The sequence below is a fragment of the Macaca fascicularis genome, chromosome 10 (assembly GCF_037993035.2).
Source record: "Macaca fascicularis isolate 582-1 chromosome 10, T2T-MFA8v1.1".
Lineage (NCBI taxonomy): Eukaryota > Metazoa > Chordata > Mammalia > Primates > Cercopithecidae > Macaca > Macaca fascicularis.
This window is the reverse complement of record NC_088384.1, coordinates 97,204,569-97,226,914: the sequence shown is the minus strand read 5'-3', so window position 1 is coordinate 97,226,914 and position 22,346 is coordinate 97,204,569. Positions and strand designations below refer to the sequence as shown.

The 22,346-nt window shown below is 39.8% G+C and overlaps 1 protein-coding gene and 1 long non-coding RNA gene across 2 annotated transcripts in view; one reads left to right on the top strand and one right to left on the bottom strand.

The window, feature by feature from the left end:
* The window catches only part of TOP1 (DNA topoisomerase I), a 95,217-nt gene that overhangs the window by 5,782 nt on the left and 67,089 nt on the right, over nt 1–22,346 (bottom strand). The window contains exons 10-18 of the mRNA XM_005569002.4: nt 20,560–20,681; nt 19,249–19,371; nt 17,344–17,531; nt 16,236–16,380; nt 5,802–5,945; nt 4,625–4,810; nt 3,286–3,354; nt 2,330–2,444; nt 730–857 (exon numbers count right to left, since the gene is read on the bottom strand). Coding sequence (XP_005569059.1) covers nt 730–857; nt 2,330–2,444; nt 3,286–3,354; nt 4,625–4,810; nt 5,802–5,945; nt 16,236–16,380; nt 17,344–17,531; nt 19,249–19,371; nt 20,560–20,681 — 1,220 coding nt within the window. The remainder of the gene's footprint in view (nt 1–729; nt 858–2,329; nt 2,445–3,285; nt 3,355–4,624; nt 4,811–5,801; nt 5,946–16,235; nt 16,381–17,343; nt 17,532–19,248; nt 19,372–20,559; nt 20,682–22,346) is intronic.
* LOC141407922 (uncharacterized) lies at nt 4,639–9,269 on the top strand. The gene is made up of 2 exons (XR_012419393.1): nt 4,639–4,832; nt 8,454–9,269. It is a non-coding gene; the product is annotated as an uncharacterized lncRNA (long non-coding RNA).

The window sequence follows — 22,346 nt, the reverse complement described above, 5'->3', positions numbered from 1 at the left end:
TATCTGCAAATTCTCACTGTGGACCACCACGTTAGGATGAATTAGTTATGAAGTCATTGCTAACACAAAAATGTTCATCATCAAATGTTAAGTGCCTTATGGTTTAAAAGCTCAGTACCAGGTGGAGTCAGAAGGAGGAAAGAGGCTCAGGGACAAGGAATAGCACCTATTTGCACACCAGTCTTTCCGTCTAGGGCAGCAACTTGTCTGGCACATGGCCAGTATTCAACAGATGTTTGATGATGAACTATATAAAAATATGATTCATGTGGAATGCGTAAAAATAAAAATAGCTATGCTAGGATTGGAAAGACTTTAAATATATAATTGTTTCATCATCTTTTCAATTTGAAACAATCTAATTTGGAAATGGCTGTATTTCTGAGCTGTGGCAAGGAATTATGAAGACTCTTTAAATCCACTTTCCTCATGTACAATAAGGACAGTAATTAGCAATTAGAATGTACATCAAAGTTAGTTTTTCAAAATAGGGAGTGGCCAGTATAGAACTTCTATCTGTAGAAGAAAGATTTCTTGAACAATGGGTACTCTGATATTCAGTGTCTTGATTAGAGATCAACTACTATCATATTTCCATTTGTTTATCTTTAGCATAGACCTTCTACAACAGACCCAGAACTGGCCTGCTGATATCCCAGCCCCAAATCCTCTCATTTGCAGATGATCTGCCCACAGCAGACACAGTTCCCTTCATTTTATCCAAGATACCTTAGATTGTAAGTTCATCATAGACTTCTCAAAAGTTTTTGGTGGTGCCCTCTGATGGTTACAAAGAATTGCAACAGCTCGATTAGCACGGTTATAAGAAAGGATCTTCGCTGGGATGTTCTCATCCGCTGTAAAGAAAGGAACATGGTAGCAGGAGGGTCAGTTTGCACGCCAAAAGTGAACACACAGTATGTCTTCCCCCAGTGCCTTGTCCCCATGATTCTGCTGGCCCTTATCTTACTCAGATGATTAATTCAAGTTGCCCCCAAGGACTAAGGTCAAAATTTGAGTCAATAGTCTTAAGAAAATGATAGTAGTAAGTTTATATGTAAGCTAGGGCTGGGTAAATTCCCATCATAAGAGGAACTCTGAGTCTAGGTAATATAATAAAATCTACATCTTTCTTTTTACTCAGGGAACTTGACTAGGGACCCTTCATCTCCTTGCTTCCTCCCCACCCATATGCTCATCATAGGTGCTGCTGATATTACTATGGTTTGTTGCCCATATTCCTAAGTTCTATGCTGGCCACTCCCTACCTCCCCACCTCTCCACCCAGTATACCCAGAACAGAATGAGGAATTGAAGGGACATTAAAAGTTTAAAAGTTTTAAGCCACAGGTGGTAGTAGTATTTTATGATTATTATTATTTTAGAGATAGGGTCTCACTCTGTCACCCAGGCTGGAGTACGGTGGTATGGTCATAGCTCATTACAGCCCTAAACTCCTGGGCTCAGCCTCCCAGGCAGCTGGGACTACAGGTGCACACTGCCATGCCTGCCTAATTTTCAGAAATTTTTGTAGAGACAAGGTCTCACTATGTTGCCCAGGCTGGTCTGGAACTCCTGGGTTCAAGTGATTCTCCTGCCTTGGCTACCCAAGTGCTGGGATTACAGGTGTGAGCCACTGCACCTGGCCTGGTAGTATCTTATTTAAAAAGAAAAATTATAAATGCCATCCAAAAAAATTGTTTTTATTTGTATAGTGTGGCATTCTTTCTACCACCTTAAAATAATGACCCTCAACATACCTACCTCTGGCTTTTCTGGTTCATATTTTAAGGCCACTTGACGTATTTACAGAGGGCAGTGGAAATTCAATAGTGACTGGGCTCCAGGAAAAAAAAGCCCATGGATCTTGGTGATGATATTCTAAAAATCAGCTATAGAAAGTATCTACTCTCTTATGGGGAAAAAAAATGACAGAAACTTCAGGGGAAGGACTTGTTCCTGTATTTTTCTGGTAACCATGACAACTTTACTCTCTCCAATTTAACAGAACATCACAGCACTGTCTTCACTCTGTGGGCTTTTAAGTAATATACGTATAAAACACAAATGCAGGCATTTTCATAGCAGGTGAAAAGCTGTCAGCATTCCATGAAATTAATCTTGAAGTTAGGGGTGGGAAGGGGGAAACAGTACTGATCCTATGTTTATACAACTAAGCATAGCATTAGCTGGCTACTAGAGGTCTAAAGCGAAAAAGTGACCACAATGGTAGGGAAAAAAAGTAGAACTGACTCTAAGACTTAGCTAAGCAAGGACACCGGATACCATTAGTAGGGGTGTGGGCCCTGTCTGGCCAAGCAATACTTACGGGCTGTGAGTTCTTTTAGCTGCTGCTGTAGCGTGATGGAGGCGTTGTATGTACGGAATACCTTGGCTGTCAAGCCCTCCATGAGATCCTGAAGATGCTTATTCAGAATACCAGTCTGGAGGAGACAAAGCAACAGAGATTTAGGTCAAAGCTTTACTACCTGCTCCTTCTGGCAGTCCTAGGAGTAATTTATGCCAGTGCAGTCACAATCTTGTCGGTTTATTGCCCTACAAGTGGGAAGTTAGGGAAAGAGGAAAAGAATTCCAGAATACAGGGTTACATGATGCCTCTCTATGAAGTATTTCAGTCTTTCTGTGTGTGTATGACAAGGTCTCACTCTGACACCCAGCCTGGAGTGCAGTGGTGCAATCTTGTTCACTGCAGCCTCCATCTCCTGGGCTCATGCAATCCCCCTGAGGCTCTTAAGTAGCTGGGACTACAGGTGTGGACTACCATGCCTGGATATTGGTTTTGCCATGTTGCCCAGGCTGGTCTCAAACTCCTGACCTCAAGGGATCTGCCCTACTTGACCTCCCAAAGTGCTCCGGTAACAGGCATGAGCCACCAAGCCTGGCCCAGGTTGGTGGGCTTAACAGACCAATAAAGCAAATTTGTCCTTCCCTATTAGGATATCAGGGACAGGTTTTGGGTCTCCAGCAGGGGTGGCTGGGCATCCAGTGAAGTGAAAGTGCTGCAGAAGCAGGGAAGGATAAAAGGTAGGGCTTGTCTACCCCCCACCCTGAGTGCTTTAGCAGCTGTTCTGCAGCAGATGTGTCTTCTCGTGACTGCAGATTCACTGTGGGCTCAGAGGGAGGAAGACAGTGTGTATGGGATGCCACAGAGCAGGCCAGGCTAAAGGGAGAGCCCAAGTCGTCTGCCAGCAACTCTCCCCCGCTTTAGGTACTGTAAGGCTCTGGCTGGGACTCCCTTCAACATAGTGTGCTTTGTCTACTCACATTGAGTCTATCAAAAAGATCATCCTCAGGCTGCTTGTTCTCCATAAATAGTTGTAGGTTCTTAAAAACCTAGAAGACAAAGTGAATCCTAATTATTATTCTTTGAAAAAATCCTAACTTTAGAAATAATTCCAAACTTAAAGAAACTTGCAAAGAAAAAGGCACAAGGAAGATGCATACATCGTCACTGAGATTCACTGTTAACGTTTCACCCCATTCACCATTTGCACAGTGCGCATGTATGCTCACTCTCTCCATGTGTATATTTACAGATATATATACATAATTATTTGTTCTGAGCCATTTATAAGCACTTACTTATCATATGGTCCTAAAGTACATTTATAAGTACTTATAATATGGTCCCAAACATTTCAGTGTGTATGTTCTAAAAATAGATATTCCCTTACATTTACACAGTATTTATCAGCTTCAAAAATTTACATTGATACATACTGTTATCTAATCTACTGTCCACAGTCCAATTTTGTCAGTTTACCTGATGATGCCCTTTATCTCACCAGTACAGAATCCAATCTGAGGTCAGGTATTACATTTAATTGTCAAATCTCTTTAGTCTCTCATACAGAGTACTTCCACAGCTAGCAAAGCCTAATTACTGATTATAGTGTCCTTATAAGAAGAGGACTGCTGATGGGCTGGATTATTAGGATCCTGCACACTATACGTCTCTGGTTCAAGCCCAATACTATGGAAAAGATTAGATTGGGACTATAGATCTGTAGCACCCTCTTCAGTGATGGGCTCAGAGATCTGGGGACTAACAGATTAACCTTTCACTCAGGAGCTGGAGAGAGGCTGAGCAAAGATGCAAAGTTAAAAATGTGCCACATGACCAGGGGATACTAAGATACAGTTAAATCATATGCTGAATTTGCTGTAAGGGCCTATTCTACAGCATGCTCCAATGAATACTGCTACAGAAGCCACTCAATTGAATACTGCTACCAGAAGATAGCACAGGGCGGGACAGTGACTAAAAGGGGGTACACAAGATACCAAATAATACCTCTCCTCTTTCAAGTCATTTATTTTTATTTTAATTTGAGAGGCAGAGTCTCACTATTTTGCCCAGGCTGGAGTGCAGTGGTTATTCACAGGTGTGATCACAGCACACTACAGCCTCAAACTTTTGGTCTCTGGTGATTCTCCTGTCTCAGCCTTCTGAGTAGCTGGGTCTACAGGCATGTGCCACAATGCCTGTCTCAAGTCACTTTTGCTGGTGCCCAGCAAAGTGCAGAACACACAAAAAAGCAGTCAACCCATGCTTGTTGAATAATGAAAAACAAGCCAGACAGTACAGGCTACGTTAACTTACTCGTTTCTCAACAGGGACCTTGTTATAGTATCTGATGGAGTCCTTCCCAAGGAAGTCAAACTCTACCACATATTCCTGACCATCCAGCTCTGGGTGTAGATTGATGTGCTCCACACGAAGTGAGCAGCAACCCACAGTATCCGCTGTTTCTCCTTCCTCCTTTTCATTGCCTGCTCTCAAAGCAAGCTGCCCAGGAAAGAAAGAAAAGGTGAGCATGAGACAGACTCTTGCTGTGTCACCAGGCTGGAGTGCAGTGGCGCAATCTTGGCTCACTGCAACCTTCGCCTCTCTGGTTCAAGTGATTCTCCTGCCTCAGCCTCCCAAGTAGCTGGGACTACAGGTGTCCACCACCACGCCTGGCCAATTTTTTTTGTATGTTTAGTAGAGATGGGGTTTCACCACGTTGGCCAGGATGGTCTCGATCTCTTGACCTCGTGATCCACCTGCCTCGGACTCCCAAAGTGCTGAGATTACAGGCATGAGCCACCACGCCCGGCCTTTTGACCCTTATACAATTTCTGGGAATCCAAAACAGAAGCCTCCCAATTCTGTTTGAAGCTACAGCATCAGTCAGCATGGCCTGGAAACTCTGGATTCTGCAGTGTTACTTCCTCCCCCACCCACTATGAAATCTAGAGGGATGTTAAATATTCAAGCTCCTCTTCTGTCTGTTCTGTCCTCTGAAATGGGGATGGAGAAAACAAAAAAAAATAAATAAGGCAGCAAATGAGGGAGTGCTGCTACTCTGGGCAATCAAACTTAAAAAGCTAGTGTGAATTTTGAGACAAGTCAGAACTTATGTTAAAACACAAGACTGGGGGAAAAACATGAACTTCTTTTTCTTCTCGTGAGTACCAAGAAATCGATCTCCTCTAGAGCATGGTCTTTAAAACTATATAATGGTGATACCTGCATGGTTTATTTAACCAATTTTATAAGTTATAACCAACTTTCTAAAGGAATGAAATAAAGTAAAAAAAAAAAAAAAATCAGAATCTACTGCTCACAGTAAGGCTAAGCATTGTTCTGTGCAACTTCTGATTCAGTTATACACACAAATATATTTCTATGTGTGTTGAGTTGTGATATATAGTATGTGGCACAGGGCCTGGGGCAGAGCAGAAACTCCCTTTGTTAAGCTCAACACTAGACAATGCCGATGGGAAGATGCTCTCACCTTGTCGATGAAGTACAGGGCTACAGCTCTCTGCCGGACTTTCATTTCTTTGGACTTCCAGTCTTCTCGATACTGGTTCCGGATCTTGTCCACACATTTTTTCAGCCGCCGAGCAGTCTCGTATTTCTGCCAGTCCTTCTCACCCTATAAAGACCCAAACCCAAAGGCAGATTACTTCGGGACAGTGTAGTAAAGGCAGACTTTGAATATAGCCAGGCAAGGTGATGCAAGTCTGTAATCCCGGCTAGCTAATCGGGAGGTTAAGGCACAAGAATTGCTTGAACACAGGGGACAGAGGTTGCAGTGAGCCGAGATCATGCCACTGCACTCCAGCATGGGTGACAAAGCGACATGTTGAATAAAAGAGCAGGAACTTGACCTTAAGCAAAGGTAAAAAAGAATAGTACTGAAGAGAGAGTTTGGCACATTTAACCTGATAAGAATGCACACTGTCCCATCTCACTGCCAAGCACAACTGACTTCTGAGGCTTTCCCAGAAGAAAGTTTCTAGTTTTAATTCTGTAAAATGTTTATGTTCCTGGGAAAAACCCACATGGGATGTCCCAAAAACTAAATTCTGTCAACACAAAGCATATAATCACCCTCATTCCCACATCAGTTTCACAGCCTTGCTGCCAACTCTGCGACCCAATAGCAGTTTTCTACTAGGACTGAATTCCATTAAATCTAAGTGAATTCCATTAAATTACAGTGTGGTGAAGCTGTCAGAGACACAGAACCAAAGACTACAACATGTAATTACTAAGGACACAATGACTTCCAGGAACAACCATACTTATTCACCATTTTCTAACTTCTGCATTTCAAAGCATTTCTTGATGAGACTGAGAGGAACTATGTTTCTGGAAAGCCTTGAAAAAAAATAAGAGCTTTTGGTGGAAGGGTTAAAAGTTGATTCTAAAGCCAATGAAGGGTTATTAAAACCGTGTGAAAACTGAATCTAAACAATAGTGAAGAAGAATTTCTGCTACCAAGCTGAATGAAAATAGACTCACAAGCAAGAGCCAATTATGACAAGTGAGAAGGGAAAAATTTCAAGAAATCCCAGAAGCAGGGGGTTACATAAAACAGCATAAAACAGACTACATGACATAAACATAGAGAAGGAATTTAAGAATCCAAGAATCTCTGCTCTTAATTTCCCCACCCACAACAAAGGAAAGTGGTAGTGATTTCTGCCCACACATGCCTGGTTCCTGACTATGACGTGGGCCCATGGTCCTAGAGACATAAGACCTGTGGTGAAGATAGCCAGCCTTTCAGCCTGGGTAACAGAGGATGACCCTATCAAAGAAAAGGGGTGGGCGGTGGGGTGGGGGCAGAACCAGCCTTCTGGGTGTGCATAAGCATGAGGTACCTAGAGCAACAATGTCTTCCACTTCTCGATCCTGAAAGTACTCAGAAATTAAAAGCTTACAACAGTAAAGCTAAGGAGTCAGCACTCTCACAATCATGTGTGCCACTGGTATGTACTTGTCTGGCTATAAAACAGGAGTTTCAGTAACTACCTGCTATTATGGGTTGGTGATTTAGTAGTTGGTGACGCAGAAAAAATACCTAAGTCTTAGTACATTTTGACATTTAACAGGGTGAATTAGAAAAGGTGAGATACAAGCTGTCCTCATGCACAAGTCAGTAGAAAATCTCCATGACAACTGTTCTTACACATGCACGGAAAAATTGGACACAAAAGGCTCACCTTCAACAGTAGAGTACCCAGCTCAGAAGTGGCCTCTTTCCCCTCACTCTAATGCACACAGGCTACCAAAGCCTGTTTCAAAGTCCCCTAGGGTTACGTTTGCTCAGTTCCTTAGTCACACCACTGGAATGTAAGGTAGGAGTCAGGCAAATGAGATTTAGAAAAACCCAAGCCTTAAGTCATTCACAGGATACTACCAGACCAACTTTTCTTCACAGGCTGGCTGGGCTCCTGCACAAAGGATCCAGGATTCTCTCAAGCTGAGATGGAGGTCGGGGCAGAAGCCACCCCGCTTAGATCTAGCAGGAGATGGCTGGCCTCCAAGAAGTATGCTTGTCCCTGCAGTGTTCAATGCCCTAAACAAACTTTCTTAGACAACTTTTAGAAAATAAACTAACCACCTAGGTCTTCCAGGCAAGGTATCACAAAACCATCTCAAGAAGACAAGGAATCCACTGGAGAAGGCTGCCTTTGACCACCTCTCCTCTTTCCCTAATTCAATCACACTTCAGTAATGGGTAAAAATCTAATTTAACTGATTGTAGATGACATTCTTTGGGTGACTTCTTTAAACTAGCAGGCCCACTATATTGTCTCTCTAATATAGCTGCTATCCATTCAGCAGAGTGGTTGGGTGGAATCAGGATCTGGATTCAAGATTACAAAGTTGGGGGTGAGAAGGCAAACTGGACCCTGTTTTCTAGTAACTTTCTCAGACGTTTGTATTGGGGAAGATGACATTTACCAGTATTCTTACATGGCTCTTTATTTCCCTTCTCGGGCAATCTCCATCAAGCAACCACTGATCCTTCAATCTGATTACTATCATCATAGATTAGTTTTGCTTAGTCTAGATTATATAAATAGAATCACAGTATAGACTCCTCTGTCTGCCTTTTTAACGCTTTCTTTTTCTTTTTTCTCTGAGACAGCATCCCGCTCTGTCACCAGGCTGGAGTACAGTGGTGCAATCTTGGCTAAGTGCAACCTCCGCCCCTCGGGTTCAAGCAATTCCCATGTCTCAGCCTCCTGAGTAGCTGAGATTACAGGTGTGCGCCACCCTTGGCTAATTTTTGTATTTTTTTGTAGAGACATAGTTTCACCATGTTGGCCAGGCTGGTCTCGAAATCCTGACCTGAAGTGATCCACCAGCCTCGGCCTCCCAAAGTGCTTGGATTACAGGCATGCACCAACCACACCTGGCCTTTAACGTGTTTTTAAGATTCATCCATGTTGTTGAATATATAAGTAGTTCCCTTCTTTAACTGCTGATAAATATAGTATATTCTATGACTGTACCATAATGTGTTATCTATTCTGGGATGTTTCCACTCTTATGAATATAGCACTGCTATGAACATTCTTGTACAAGTCTTTTCATGGACAAATATGTTTTTATTTCACTTGAGGTAAAAATACCTAGAACTGGAATTCGTATCTCCCTGTGGCTAAATCTTCACTCCACTGATAATTAGTGATGTCGAGTACTCTTTCATTTGCTTATTTATTGACCATTCCTGTATCTTCTTTTGTATAGTATATGTTTAAGTCTTTTGCTTTTTTTATTATGGGAATGTCTGTCTTTTTATTATGGAGCTATAGGAATTCTTTGTATAGTATGGATATAAGCCCTTTGCCAGATAAACATGTTGCAAATATTTTCTTTTAGTCTGTAAATTCTGTATTTATTTTAGCAGTGTCTTTTGTTGAACATACATTTTTAATTTTAATGAAGTCCATTTAGTCAACTGTTTCTCTTGTTGGTGTTTCTCTGTCCTAAGGAATCTACTCTAAGGTCATATTCTACCATGATATCACCTACAAGCTTTAATATTTTAGTCTTCACACTTAGATCTATGTTAGTCTTATTAATACACAGATTTAAAACGTTTTGAATTTTATACCAAGATGCCAGGCTCAGAATATATATGTACATATTTTTAATGAGCTTGTGTCTTATTTTCTCTAATAGAACTCACCAAAATGAGAGCTTTCCAAGATGAATAGTGTAAATATATTTTCCTTCACATTAAGCCCTTTAATCCCTAGGTTACATAAAAAAGGTTGTAGGCACATACATCTTTGGAACCCCACAGAATTCTAGACTCTAAAGAGAAAAAAGGCAGAAGTGTGTATTTGGCACTGAGAGTATTTTAACAGGATTGAACGCAACATGATGTCAACATTGATCCTAAAGTTTGCTGTATTTCATTTGAAAGAAAAATTGTGATGATAAATTCTGTATGTAAGGTTAAGGCTGGTTTGAAAAACCTGAATTTTACTAAGGGCTACTTTCCCTGGGTTGTGAGAGCAGGTAATGCTTCCAAATGCTTCCAAATGCAATCCACTTACAGCAGTGGATTGTACTTAGCAGTGAGTACCCATAAACATCCTTTTTGTAAACTCCTAGATTATGCAGGACAAGAAACTCCTGGGTTATCTGGAATCAGAGTTTCCTTGGTTGAAACTGCAGGTTCCAGAAGGCTAGCTGTCATTCCAATGCTATTTCAGATCCTATGGGCACCAGGCACAGAGTGGGAGAGAAAGAGAATGGAAATACACTTGCAAGATGTCTGTGTAATGGAAATCCTGGGAGGAAAAGCAAAAACAAACTGGGATGAACATAAAATGAATGAGCTCAGGACAACTTTTTAGTACCTAGAGCAAGTGTTATTGTAGTTCTCAAAAATCCCAATCCTTTCAACGACCTTTGAGGCTAGAAGTAGTGGCAATGACTGTGGTAATGACTGCAAGTAGGCCAATCCAAGTTTCCAGTAAAGGGGCAAAGACAGGATACATAAAAAGATCACACTTCAGCTGTTCTACAACTTTGTGCTTTTTACCCTTCAATGCTCTAATTTTTTAAATTGTTGAAAATTCATAGTTCACATCATGCTTGTGCTACATTTCTTGATAGAGCACAGATAGGATAGAATGATACACTATTATGTGAGGGAAGTAAGTAAGTAAAATATAGACACAAGAGTAAGTACAGACGGCTCTTAGAATAGGAGACATCTCTGGAGGCTGAGCAGAGATGTGTAGAACAAAAGCATCGTGATGGCAGTCTCCCATACAGCCGACCTAAAGCCCTCCATGAAGTAAAACCACAAGTTACCACCCTTCAGCACTCTACTATAAAAACGTTATCTGTTATTGACTGCTGGGTCACAATAAGACATACTTTAATTACGTTTGCTCCAAATATGTAGCAATGTAAGTGCTCTAGGCTGGATGTGGTGGCTCACACCTACCCAGCACTTTGGGAGGCCGAGACAGGAGGATCACTTCTTGCTCCATGCAAGAAGTGGGGACCTGAAGTCAGGGGCCTTATTAGCTTGGGCTGAGCTGGCCTAGGAGACTCCCTGCAAGACAGAAAGTAATGAACACAGAAGGAGAAGAAGGGGAAGAAAAGAGAATAATACATAAGCAAAAAACACCTCCCAGTTAAAAGGGCTTACAAACAGAAATCAAAAGACACAAGGAAAATGGCTCAGAAAAACTGCCAACAGTAATTAGCACATGAATTCATGGTAGGTAACATTTTATAGAACCATCTTACAAAGACTTTCAAGTAAGTATGTTTAGTATGCATAAAAAGATACAAAATCTAAAAACATGAAATTATAAAACAAAAATGAAACAAAATCAGATATAAAATTAGAAATTTTGAAAACAAAAAGTAGTAATTGAAATAAATTATAGATGGAATAAATTTTAGATTAAATATAACTAGAAACAGAATTAGTGAATTGGAAGTGAGTGCTACAACTCACCCAAAATGAAGTATTCCCCTGAACTTAAAAGTTAAAAAATCAGACCTAAAGAGACAAAGGGTATGAAAATATAGTTTAAAAAAGATGTCTAGATTGAAAAGTGCCAACACTCATCTAATAGGACTCTAAAAAAGAACTACAGAAGGAATGGTCTAGACGCTATGGAAGAAATAATGACTGGTAATACTGTAGGATAAAGTACATTAGTCCTCAGATTGAAAGTCTGACTATCTATAAATACATATATATCCCTGGATACAGCATAGTGAAACCAGAATCTATCAATGATAAGACACTTTCTTGATTGGAGAAAAGACAGACTATGAGTTAAGATGAAAATAAAGAAATTTTCAGGTAAACAAAGGTGAGTGAGTGCCACTGTTGGGTCTTCACTAAAGAAGCATTAAAGGGTGTATTTCAACAAGACAAGAAACCCCAGAAGGTAAGAGATAAAGGAAGCACTGAGTATAGAAATTAATAAAACATTTGGCTGTGACTGCTATTGACTAGGGAAAGGGTTAGGATTTTATGGATAATTGTGTTTAGAAATAAAAATTAAAACTTAAAGAAATATGAAATATATGAACTGAAAATGAACTGTTTTTATAAATAATTATCTACATAGAAACCCCAAATGACAGACACTTTTAGAACTAAGAGTTCAGCAACCCTGAACAACTCTGAGCACCTCTTGTATCTGCTGCCAGATACAAGATCAACACCTCAAAATTATAAGCATAACCACTTCAGGAATAACCAACAGAAATGTAATGGAAAAAAATCTCATTCACATTGGCAATAAAAACTATAAGGTCACTTAAAAATAAAAATTTTTTAAATGTAAAACCTTTATGAAGAAAATTAAAAAACCATATTGGTGGATACATTCAAAAGACATGAATAGAGAGGCACAACATGTTCCTGAATTGGAAACTCAATTATATTGTCAGTATCTTTCCCCATTAATCTATAAATATATTGCAATTCCTATAACAATCTCAACAGTTTTCATTAGAATTTGTTAATTAACAAGTTTATCAACAGTTTTCATTAGAATTTGAAAAAGTTTATCTTAAAGTTAATATGAAACAGCAGAGGGCCAAGAATAGCCAAAGCAATTTTGAAGAAGGAAACAAACTTGTCCTACTCAATAGACTTTATAAAGCTACAGAAGTTAGGACAGTATGCTACTGATGCAGAAACAGACACACTAATTAAAGAGGACAGAGAGCCCAGAAACAGTCTGACACATATGTAGATATATCTTATATACAAGAGAGGAGGTAATACAACTAAATAGTTCTGTGACAACAGTTTACTCATTTGGAAAATATATTAGATTTCAACTTCTTCCCATATGCAAAAATACATTCTAGTCGATCTAAGACCCAAATGTAAAAAGCAAAACTTTAGAAACATTAGCAAGGATATGGAAAAAGAGGAATACTGTTGTGGGTGGAGACGGGAGGAGAGGAGGAGAGTAATGATGTAAATTCAAGTACGTAAGAGAACAATTTGGAAATATCTAATGTGTAAAACAAATTTTCATCCATATACACAAGAAACGTGTTTCTTCCAGCACTGTTTAAAGGGCAAGAGACTGTATAACAACTCTAAATACCTCTTAAGAAGAGAATAGAGGCAGGGTATGGTGGCTCACACCTATAATCCCAGCACTTTGTGAGGCTGAGGTGAGCAGATCACTTGAGGTCAGTTCAAAACCAGCCTGGCCAACATGGTGAAATCCCGTCTCTACTAAAAATACAAAAATTAGCTGGGCGTGGTGGCACACGCCTATAATTCCAGCTACTCAGGAAGCTGAGGCACCAAAACCACTTGAATCCAGGAGGCAAAGGTTACAGTGAGCCAAGATCACGCCACTGCACTACAGGGTGGGCGACAGAGCGAGACACTGTCTCAAAAGACCAACAACAAAAACCAACAGAATAGATAAGTTTTTATGATATAATAGAATACCATGTCACAAGTAAAACGGATTAATTAAAAGTGTAGGTTAAGATAATAAAACCTCAAAATCAAAGCTGGAGAGAAATAAGTTGCAGAATGATCCCAGTAACATACCTAATTTAAAACTAAAACTTGTTTTTAGTTTACAATATGTTGTACAATATATGTCTTTAGCTTACAAGTTTACAACATATTGTAAACTAAAAACAAGTTTTAGTTTTAAATTAGTATGTTACTAGTATGTTACATATTGTAAAATTACATATTGTTTATGCACACATAAATATACTGTAAAAATACAAAAAATATATATGAGAATAAAAAACACCGAGTTCATAGTAATCTACAAGGAAGGAGGTGAATGGTATACAGGTGGCTTCAGCTATGTTTATCAGAGTATTTTTTATGAAATGAAATAATTGAGCACATAGAACATAATTTTAAGATGTGACAAAGCCAGATGGTGGACATACAAGTGTTCATTACATAATTATCTATTCCTGTATGTTTGCAATATTTCACCAAAAATAAAACCCATAATGTTTGTATCTTTCTATTTTTTAAAAAATCTAAAAAGAGAATGCTTCTTCCGCTGGCAATATAAAGTTAAAAATGATTCAAGGCACTATCAAACCCCAACCTTTGAAGATCTCACTATACTGCTGAGTACGAGACAGCCTAAAAGAGAACTGAGAGCAAGCTCAAGAAATCATTTCTTTTTCCCCTAATGGCACCACTTTTCCAGGCCTTTAATGACTCCTATTGGGATCCCATTGCAGTTCAAGTCAGGCACTCTGTCCTGAGTATAAGGTTCAGAGTCTAGGCCGGGCGCGGTGGCTCAAGCCTGTAATCCCAGCACTTTGGGAGGCCGAGACGGGCAGATCACGAGGTCAGGAGATCGAGACCATCCTGGCTAACACGGTGAAACCCCGTCTCTACTAAAAAATACAAAAAACTAGCCGGGCGCGGTGGCGGGCGCCTGTAGTCCCAACTACTCGGGAGGCTGAGGCAGGAGAATGGCGTGAACCCGGGAGGCGGAGCTTGCAGTGAGCTGAGATCCGGCCACTGCACTCCAGCCTGGGTGACAGAGCGAGACTCCGTCTCAAAAAAAAGAATTAAAAAAAAACAAAAAAAGGTTCAGAGTCTAACTCTGGGTGACTTTTAGGTTCACTACCATAATCATCATCCAGAAACTTGCAAAAATGTCTATTGTGTATAGCAGTTAGCTGGATATTGTCTGGAATAAAACTGGCTGGCTCTCTGCTCTTGAGGTGTTCCACTGGCCTATCTAACAAGGATCTCAGCCCTCAGAGAGGCTCCTACAATTAACTCTAATCCTTACCTGTACAAGTACTCAGCATGCACTATGTATCTGTCACCTCTCTCCATCCCCATTGCCATCATTTGTCTTAAGTCATCACCGTTTCTTGCCTGGAGTACTGCAACGGCCTCCCATTGATTTCTCTACCTCTTGTTTGTGTCCAATCCAGTCTCCACAGAGCAGCAGTCAGAATGATCAATTATGTAATGAGTTTCCAAAATACAAATCTGGTGTCATTTCCCTCTTTAAATCCCAGGTTGGTAGCTTCCTTTTAAACTTAAAGGCCCCAAAACTTGCCCAAGATCCAATACCTAGGAACTCTTAGATCTTCTTAGAGTGTAACTTAGATCTTCAGTCTCTTCATGCTCTCCTGTGACATCCACTGCTAAATGCAGCCAGCTTTATATGCCATGTTAAAGAGACTGAGCCCTTAAAGGACTTTGAACAGTGGAGTTGTGTTGAACATAGCTTCACTTCAGCAAGACTTAGAGGCATTATATGTAAATCACACCAGTAGATTTAAACTGCTGTAAATGCTGCAAAGGAAAAGTACAGGGTGCCATCTGAGAGTATACCAGGGTACCTGATCCAGCCTCTAGGATTCAGGGATGGCCTTTCTGAAGAGGTAACATTTAAGATGATATTTACAGGATGAATAGGATTGTATCCCTGGAAAGAATAGGAGAATGGGTGTTTCTAATAGAGAAAATAAAGTAGCCTTTTGAAATCCCAGAGGTAAGCAAGAGCTTGATAGTTCTGAGAGAAGAAGAGGCAGGAGAGGAAGCCATATAGTGAGGCCAGCCAGATCTTCAGGTACTACTTTTAAAAAAATTTTTTTTTATATTATCCTTTAAATGTTACCTCTTCAGAAAGGTCCCAGGTCTCCTGCACATAAAACAGTAACAGTCTACATAGAACTAATTCCTTGACTGTGCTTTTGTCTCTATTAGGTTTATATTTCATAGTATGTTGGAGGGAAGAAGTTCATGGAACTCTCTAAAGCTGGATATACGTAGCTATCTGGCAAACGAGAACTTATTCCCCCCAAAGCAGTTATCTCCTTGCAATAACACTATCAATAAATAACAATGCACAGGTATGTAACATAGTTTATGATGTGCTTTCACACACGTAACTTCATTTGGCCCTGGTGAACCTACCCAGATGAGACTGCAGGAAGCCAGAAGTATGTAAAACACTAGATTTTACAACTTGTTTCAGGCTATACAGAAATTACATTCCCTTCTCACAGCCAAGAGAGGTGAGGAAGTAGAAGAGATCTGCAGAGGCCAATATACAACCACCGTACTTCAACACATTCTGACCACTGGACATTAAGCAACGTGAAGGCAGGACCTACGTCTGTCGTTTGCCAACATAATTCCTAGCACCAAATGTATACTCTGTGTGGCACATTTGGGATTTCAGTAAATATTTGTGAATTAATAAATAAATAAGATTACAATGTGACCCAAAAAAAATGGAGGCATTGTAGGAAGATCACCATAATGCTAACTACTTGCCTTCTTTCAACGGGAAGGGTTTTTAATTTGTCAAAGTGATTCTGGAGGACGAGAACATTACATTTCAACAGAAAAAGATTATCAGCACCATGAACCAGTGCAGCTCTCAACTATCCCATAACTTACCTTGATTCGTGAACTAGGGTTAAGCATGATGTATTTAATGGAACCTTGGATGTTCTCTGTCCAGGAAACCAGCCAAGTAACCTTGTTATCATGTCGAACCTCTTTCCACTTATGTCCTGGAGGAGGAGAAGGAACCTTGGCATCTCTGGAAATAACAGAGCAAGAGGATGGTGAAATGAGATGTGAGGAATAATTTCACCTTTCATGACCTCAAGTGGACATATATGCTGAGCATATTTTTCCAAGTTTCCTTCTTAACAGTCAATATAGTAGTCCCATCTTATTCATGGTTTTACTTACCCTCAGTCAACTGTCATCCAAAAATATTTAATACAAAATTTCAGAAATAAACATTTCGTAAGTTTTAAACTGCACATTATTCTGAGGAGCATGATGAAATCTCTTGTAGTCCCACCTGGGACACGTGAACCATATATACAACATATCCATGCTGTATACGTCACTTGCCCCGGGTAACTAAGGCGCTGCCTTAGTTATCAGGTTGACTATAATGGTTTTACATTGCTTGTGTTCAAATAACCCTTCTTTTACTTAATAAAGGCCCCAAAGTGCGAAAGTATTGATGTTGGCAATTTGGATATGCCAAAGAGAAGGTGTAGAGTGCTTTAAATGAAAAGGTGAAAATTATCGACTTAATAAAAAAAACTGTATGCTGAAGTTGCTGAGATCTAAGGTAAAAACGAATCTTCCATCTGTGAAACTGTGAAGAAGGAAAAAGAAAGTCATGCTAGTTTTGCTGTTGCACCTCAGACTGCAAAAGTTATAGCCACTGTATGTGGTAAGTACTTAATAAAGATGGAAAAGGCTTTAAATTTGGGGGTGGAAGACATCAACAGAAATGTGTTCCAAGTGACAGCAGTTGGGTCGAAGTTTCAGGTATCCACTGGGGGTCTTGGAACATATCCCCTGTGGATGAGGGGAGACTATTGTACCTCAAAAACATCTGGAGACCTATGCATGAAATACTGTCCTGCTCTTAAGTATCTCCCTTCCCAAACAGTCCTGTGTAACCTGGGAAATATTCCCAAGTACAATAAAGGACACCCTCCACCCCCTTTTTGGCCCACAGGATGAAGTGCGAGCTCACTTGCTACAGTTGATGATTATATCCTCAGGCATGATTCGTCTCTTCAGCATGCCCATCTTAGGGTGGTTGCCCCGGCCACGGAAAAGCCCGGGAGGCTCTATCTTGAAGTTAGCAATCCTCTCTTTGTGGTTATCCATAATACAGAAGCCATATTCTTTCAGTAATTTTTCATTCTCCTCTTTGATTTTCTGGAAGACAGCCAAGAAAGTACTCAAAATAGATTCCGATGCTGTTCTCTACTAATACATTTTTATCTCTTGTGGGAGACTAGGTCAAGATAGAGAAAAGTCTGAAAATGACTAAAAAATGAATTCAAATAAAGGAAAACCTCTAGTGGTTTTCTCAAACTTAAATATCATAAAATTCCCCAAAAAGATCTGCCTATAAGGATTGATTTCAACTAGATTCAAAACTGATTCCTGTGTCTTAAAGGATATATGTTTATAAATGTTGTTTGGGTGTTTTTAAATGTACTTTAAAAATTCGTACTATTTTATTGAGTACTATCAAAACAGGAAATGGAGAGGGGTCTCTGATAGAGCCTCATAAAAGAATAGCTCGAGCCATTTAATTAAAACAGCAGTTAAACAGCTAAAAACATGGGTTTTAAAGTCCAGACAGATCTGTCACTAATTTTTTTGTAGGTATACAGGTTAAATGCTCTATACTATGATCCTTGCTCCAAAAAGGTGGGGTATGGTGGGCAAGATTTTGAGCCTCCTTACCCTCTATTGACTCTTTTTATATACTTATTGATTCAATTTAACTAAGCCCTGCTGCCTTGTGGGTGGGAACAGACCTTGCTGGCAGCAGGTGTCCTTGCAGGGACTCTGACAAGGGGATGTTTATAAAATCTATCTTTGGATCAGTATTCTAAGAACAAAGCTCCAAAGTGATCTTTTAAGTTTCAAAATGCCCCGATGTAAATAATATACTAAATTTCACTAACTTGGAATATTGAGGATAAGATTTACCTGAGACAGAAAGTCTGATGCAATTAACATTCTTATAGTAACACATTAATTTTTAAACTAGTGGCCAAATAAGTACCATGAAACAATGAGTTATATAAATACAATGGCCTGAATTATATAAACATGCAAGTCCTTCAAAATACTGAAACTACAGGAATTTGAAGTGCAAAAAATTCCTTAAAATCCTTAACTTCTAGACTTCTGATTGGAAAAAATGAAATTCTAGCCTGGATTCCTTTAGTTAGGGGCTGACAACTTTTTCTAGATAGAAAATATTTTAGGCTTGAGTGCCACACAGTCTCTTTTGCAACTACTCTCTTTTGCAACTACTCATCTCTGTCATTGTTGCATAAACACAGCCATAGATAATATGTAGAAAAGTAGGGGCAGCTGGTTCCAATAAACTTTTGTTTTCTTTTTTTTTTCTTTTTTTACAAAAACAGGCAGCCTGTAGAAGAAAAATGACATCCCAGCTGGATACCAGAAAAATTCTTCAGTAATGAGGATGGCCAAGGCTGGAAGATGGAGATGGATGAGCACTGCAAGATTCCACAGTAAAACAGATAAAAGAACAGGAAGGTATATGGCCAATATGATTTCATCTGTCTTAAATCCTTAATATCCAGTAGCCACTGTGGGACAGTTCTGTCCATCCTTAATTACTATATTATTGGCTGGAGTTACTGACTGGTTTTTAGGTCACTGAAGCACCAGGGTTCCTATAGAGAGCTACTGAGCAAAGTACTTATTCACAATTTTCAGTCTAACTAAAACCTTTAAGAAAATTTAGACTTTGAGAATTCTAAGTCTTTAGCACAGAATGATGTGAAATTACTGATGTTAAGTGTTGTGTCGTAAGAACCAAGAAGCAAATTAAATGAACCAATCACGATTCCAAAATTCTCCAGAGGTTTAATAAATTCTGTAGTACCAGTTTCTCTTCCTTGCTCATCTGTTTCCGAGCTTCCGACTGGGCTTTGAAATACTGGCTCATCTGGGTAAAATCACATTTGCTTAGGTTGGTGATAATATTCTTCTCTTCATTAGTCATTTCCTAGTGAAAAGAAAACAGGGAGATGAAAGAAAAACAACTAAACTACACTAGTAAGTCCTTGGGTTTCTTTGCGAATATACCCAAGCACCATTTTTTCAGTCAAAGGTTTCTCGAAGTAGCCAATCTCAATTAATGAATTTTGAAAAAACAAAAAAACACAGAATAAAAAATATTTCTTTATTATAAAATATGTATTTAATAATATCAAAATGTTTTAAAATGACTTATCATGGAAAAAAATGAACTCTTATGTGGTTTCTTAGACTCCGTGGCACACTGTCCCCAGGCGTATGAATACAAGTTTGGAATTCCATACTGATTCTCTCTGAGAAACATTACCCCTATTCTATTCATTTATTAAATTTGCTTTTCAGAGCTAGTTCAGGAAGTAAACTTTACTGCTGCCTCTGTCCACATTATCCAAATTGAGAATAATGAGATTTTAAAAAATCACCTAGGCAAATATAGTATATGTTGTTTCAAGAGTAGAAAGTACCTAGAACAAATGAGCAAGAATTAACAGGGAGTGAACAGGGAGTGGGACATCAGATTAACATTTCTCTTTGCAACAGCAGACACTGGGCAGTCCTGCAGAGACAAACTTTCCTATGCGCAACTAGAGTTGAGGTTTTCTGTTTGGCCTAATCTCATAACCCCCTACCTGCCATCACATGACAGCCGATAGCAAAGATATACGAGTATTCTTTTTTTTTGAGACGGAGTCTGGCTCTGTCACCCAGGTTGGAGTGCAGTGGCACAATCTCGGCTCACTGCAAGCTCCACCTCCCGGGTTCACACCATTCTCCTGACTCAGCCTCCCGAGTAGCTGGGACTACAAGCACCCGCCATCACACCCGGCTAATTTTTCTATTTTATAGTAGAGACAGGGTTTCACCATGTTAGCCAGGATGGTCTCAATCTCCTGACCCTGTGATCCACCTGCCTTGGCTTCCCTAAGTGCTGGGATTACAGGCGTGAGCCACTGCGCCTGGCCGATATTCAAGTATTCTTATTGGACCGAAACCCTACATAATATAGTAAATGAAGACAAAAAGTGCACAACTTTAAATACAGCAAAATCCATAAAACTCAAAATTTTACATCAGGAAATGTTTTGCAAAATAATTTATTACTTCATACTTGATTGTTTTGCAAGCTACTAAGATATTAACACACGGGCTACAGTACCTTTCTCCAGTCTTTAAAGAAATTTTTCCTAAATATTTCCTTAGTAGTATATTCATGGTCGAGCATTTTTGCAAAGAATGTAGCTACTTCTTCTGCTTTGGGGCTCAGCTTCATGACTTTACCTAGAGAAAAAAGTGGTTCCAAAAAGTGAGGTATAGTATTCATGTTCTAAGTATAAATACCCAGGGCTAGCGAATTCTCTTTAATAATGGTTTGCCTTCTCATGGTATATAAAGGTCTGGTGACACATAGTAACAACAACAACAAAGACAACATACTGATTTATATCTACTTGTACAAATTCTCCTTCCTTTAGCATATATTTACCTGGGTCATTCTCTGGAGACTATGCCAGTTAATTGTTCCCAGGTGCCTGCTCAGGACAGGGATGACCTGGGGGAGGCCCAGTCACTCTTCCTTTTCCTTTCAGCAAGCAGGGTCCTTTACACCTCTTCAATGGTTTTTAAAAATCAAATCCTCAGAGGGACTCCTGCCACTGCTAAGCTAAGCAGCCTCTGTTCAAGAAGGGGAGGAAGGGATAGGGCAGGGAGTGGAAGAAAGGAATTGTGGGGAAAAGAAATAGGCATCTTTCTTCTTCAAAGTTAGGTGGGTGGAATATGAATAAAAAATATATATCCATACTAGGCAAGCCCAGATTTCCCATATGAAAAGCCTAAATAAGACCTTCTTCTAGAAGCTTGCTATTCAACAGTGGCTCACAGACCAGCAGCACTGGCATCACACTGGAGTTTGTTAGAAATGCAGAATCCCAGTCCCCCTCCTAGACCTCCTGAATCCTATACAGAAATTGCATTTTAACGAGACTTGGATGCACACTAGAGTTTGCAATACACTGCTATGGAACAAGGGTACCATGATGCTGCCTCTTTCAGGGAACCAGGATGCATCCACAGCACAAGGGATGACTGGAGTTCCTGGTGTATCCAATTGTTTATGTAAAAGCTGTCTGAAGGGGCTGGGCGCGGTGGCTCACGCCTATAATCCCAGCACTTTGGGAGGCTGAGGCAGGCAGATCACTTGAGGTCAGGAGTTCCAGATCAGCCTGGCCAACACGGCAAAACCCCATCTCTACTAAAAATATAAAAAATTAGCCGGACGTGGTGGTGGGAGCCTGTAACTCCAGCTACTCAGGAGGCTGAGGCTTGAGAATCACTTGAACCCAGAAGGCAGGGGTTGCAGTGAGCCAAGATGGCACCACTGCACTTCAGCCTGGGCGACAAACCGAGACTCTGTCTCAAACAAACAAACAAACAAAAAGCTGTCTAAAGGGACTCAGATGTTTCACAATGAAAGCTGCTAACTGGTAAAGAAAATCTGAATAGGGCCTAGGGGTTTTATGTACCTGATTTAGTTAATAAAGCAATGAAAGAAAAGTACTTGGGAATTTAATCCACTTTTCAAACAGAATGCTTTTGTCAGTACTCTTAGCACCAATTTCCATTTTTTCTTAAAAATCCAACTTTACAACATCCCTGGAACCAATCAATGCTATACTAAGAGCATCTGGCTATACTTAAAATGAGGTTAACTATAAATCCACCACCTTACTATTACACAGGTATTAATAATTCACCAAGGGTGCCCACATTCTTTATAGAAAACTAAAATTTAACCAGAAATCCATTAATTTTGAAACTCAGAAAACATCTCATCTCATAATGATTTGCAATCTGACTGCAGGGGTGTAGAGAACTATAGCACAAAATTGAAACAGTTATAATAAAAAGAGCCCACTTTGGACACCATTAACTTAAAAGGCCAACAGG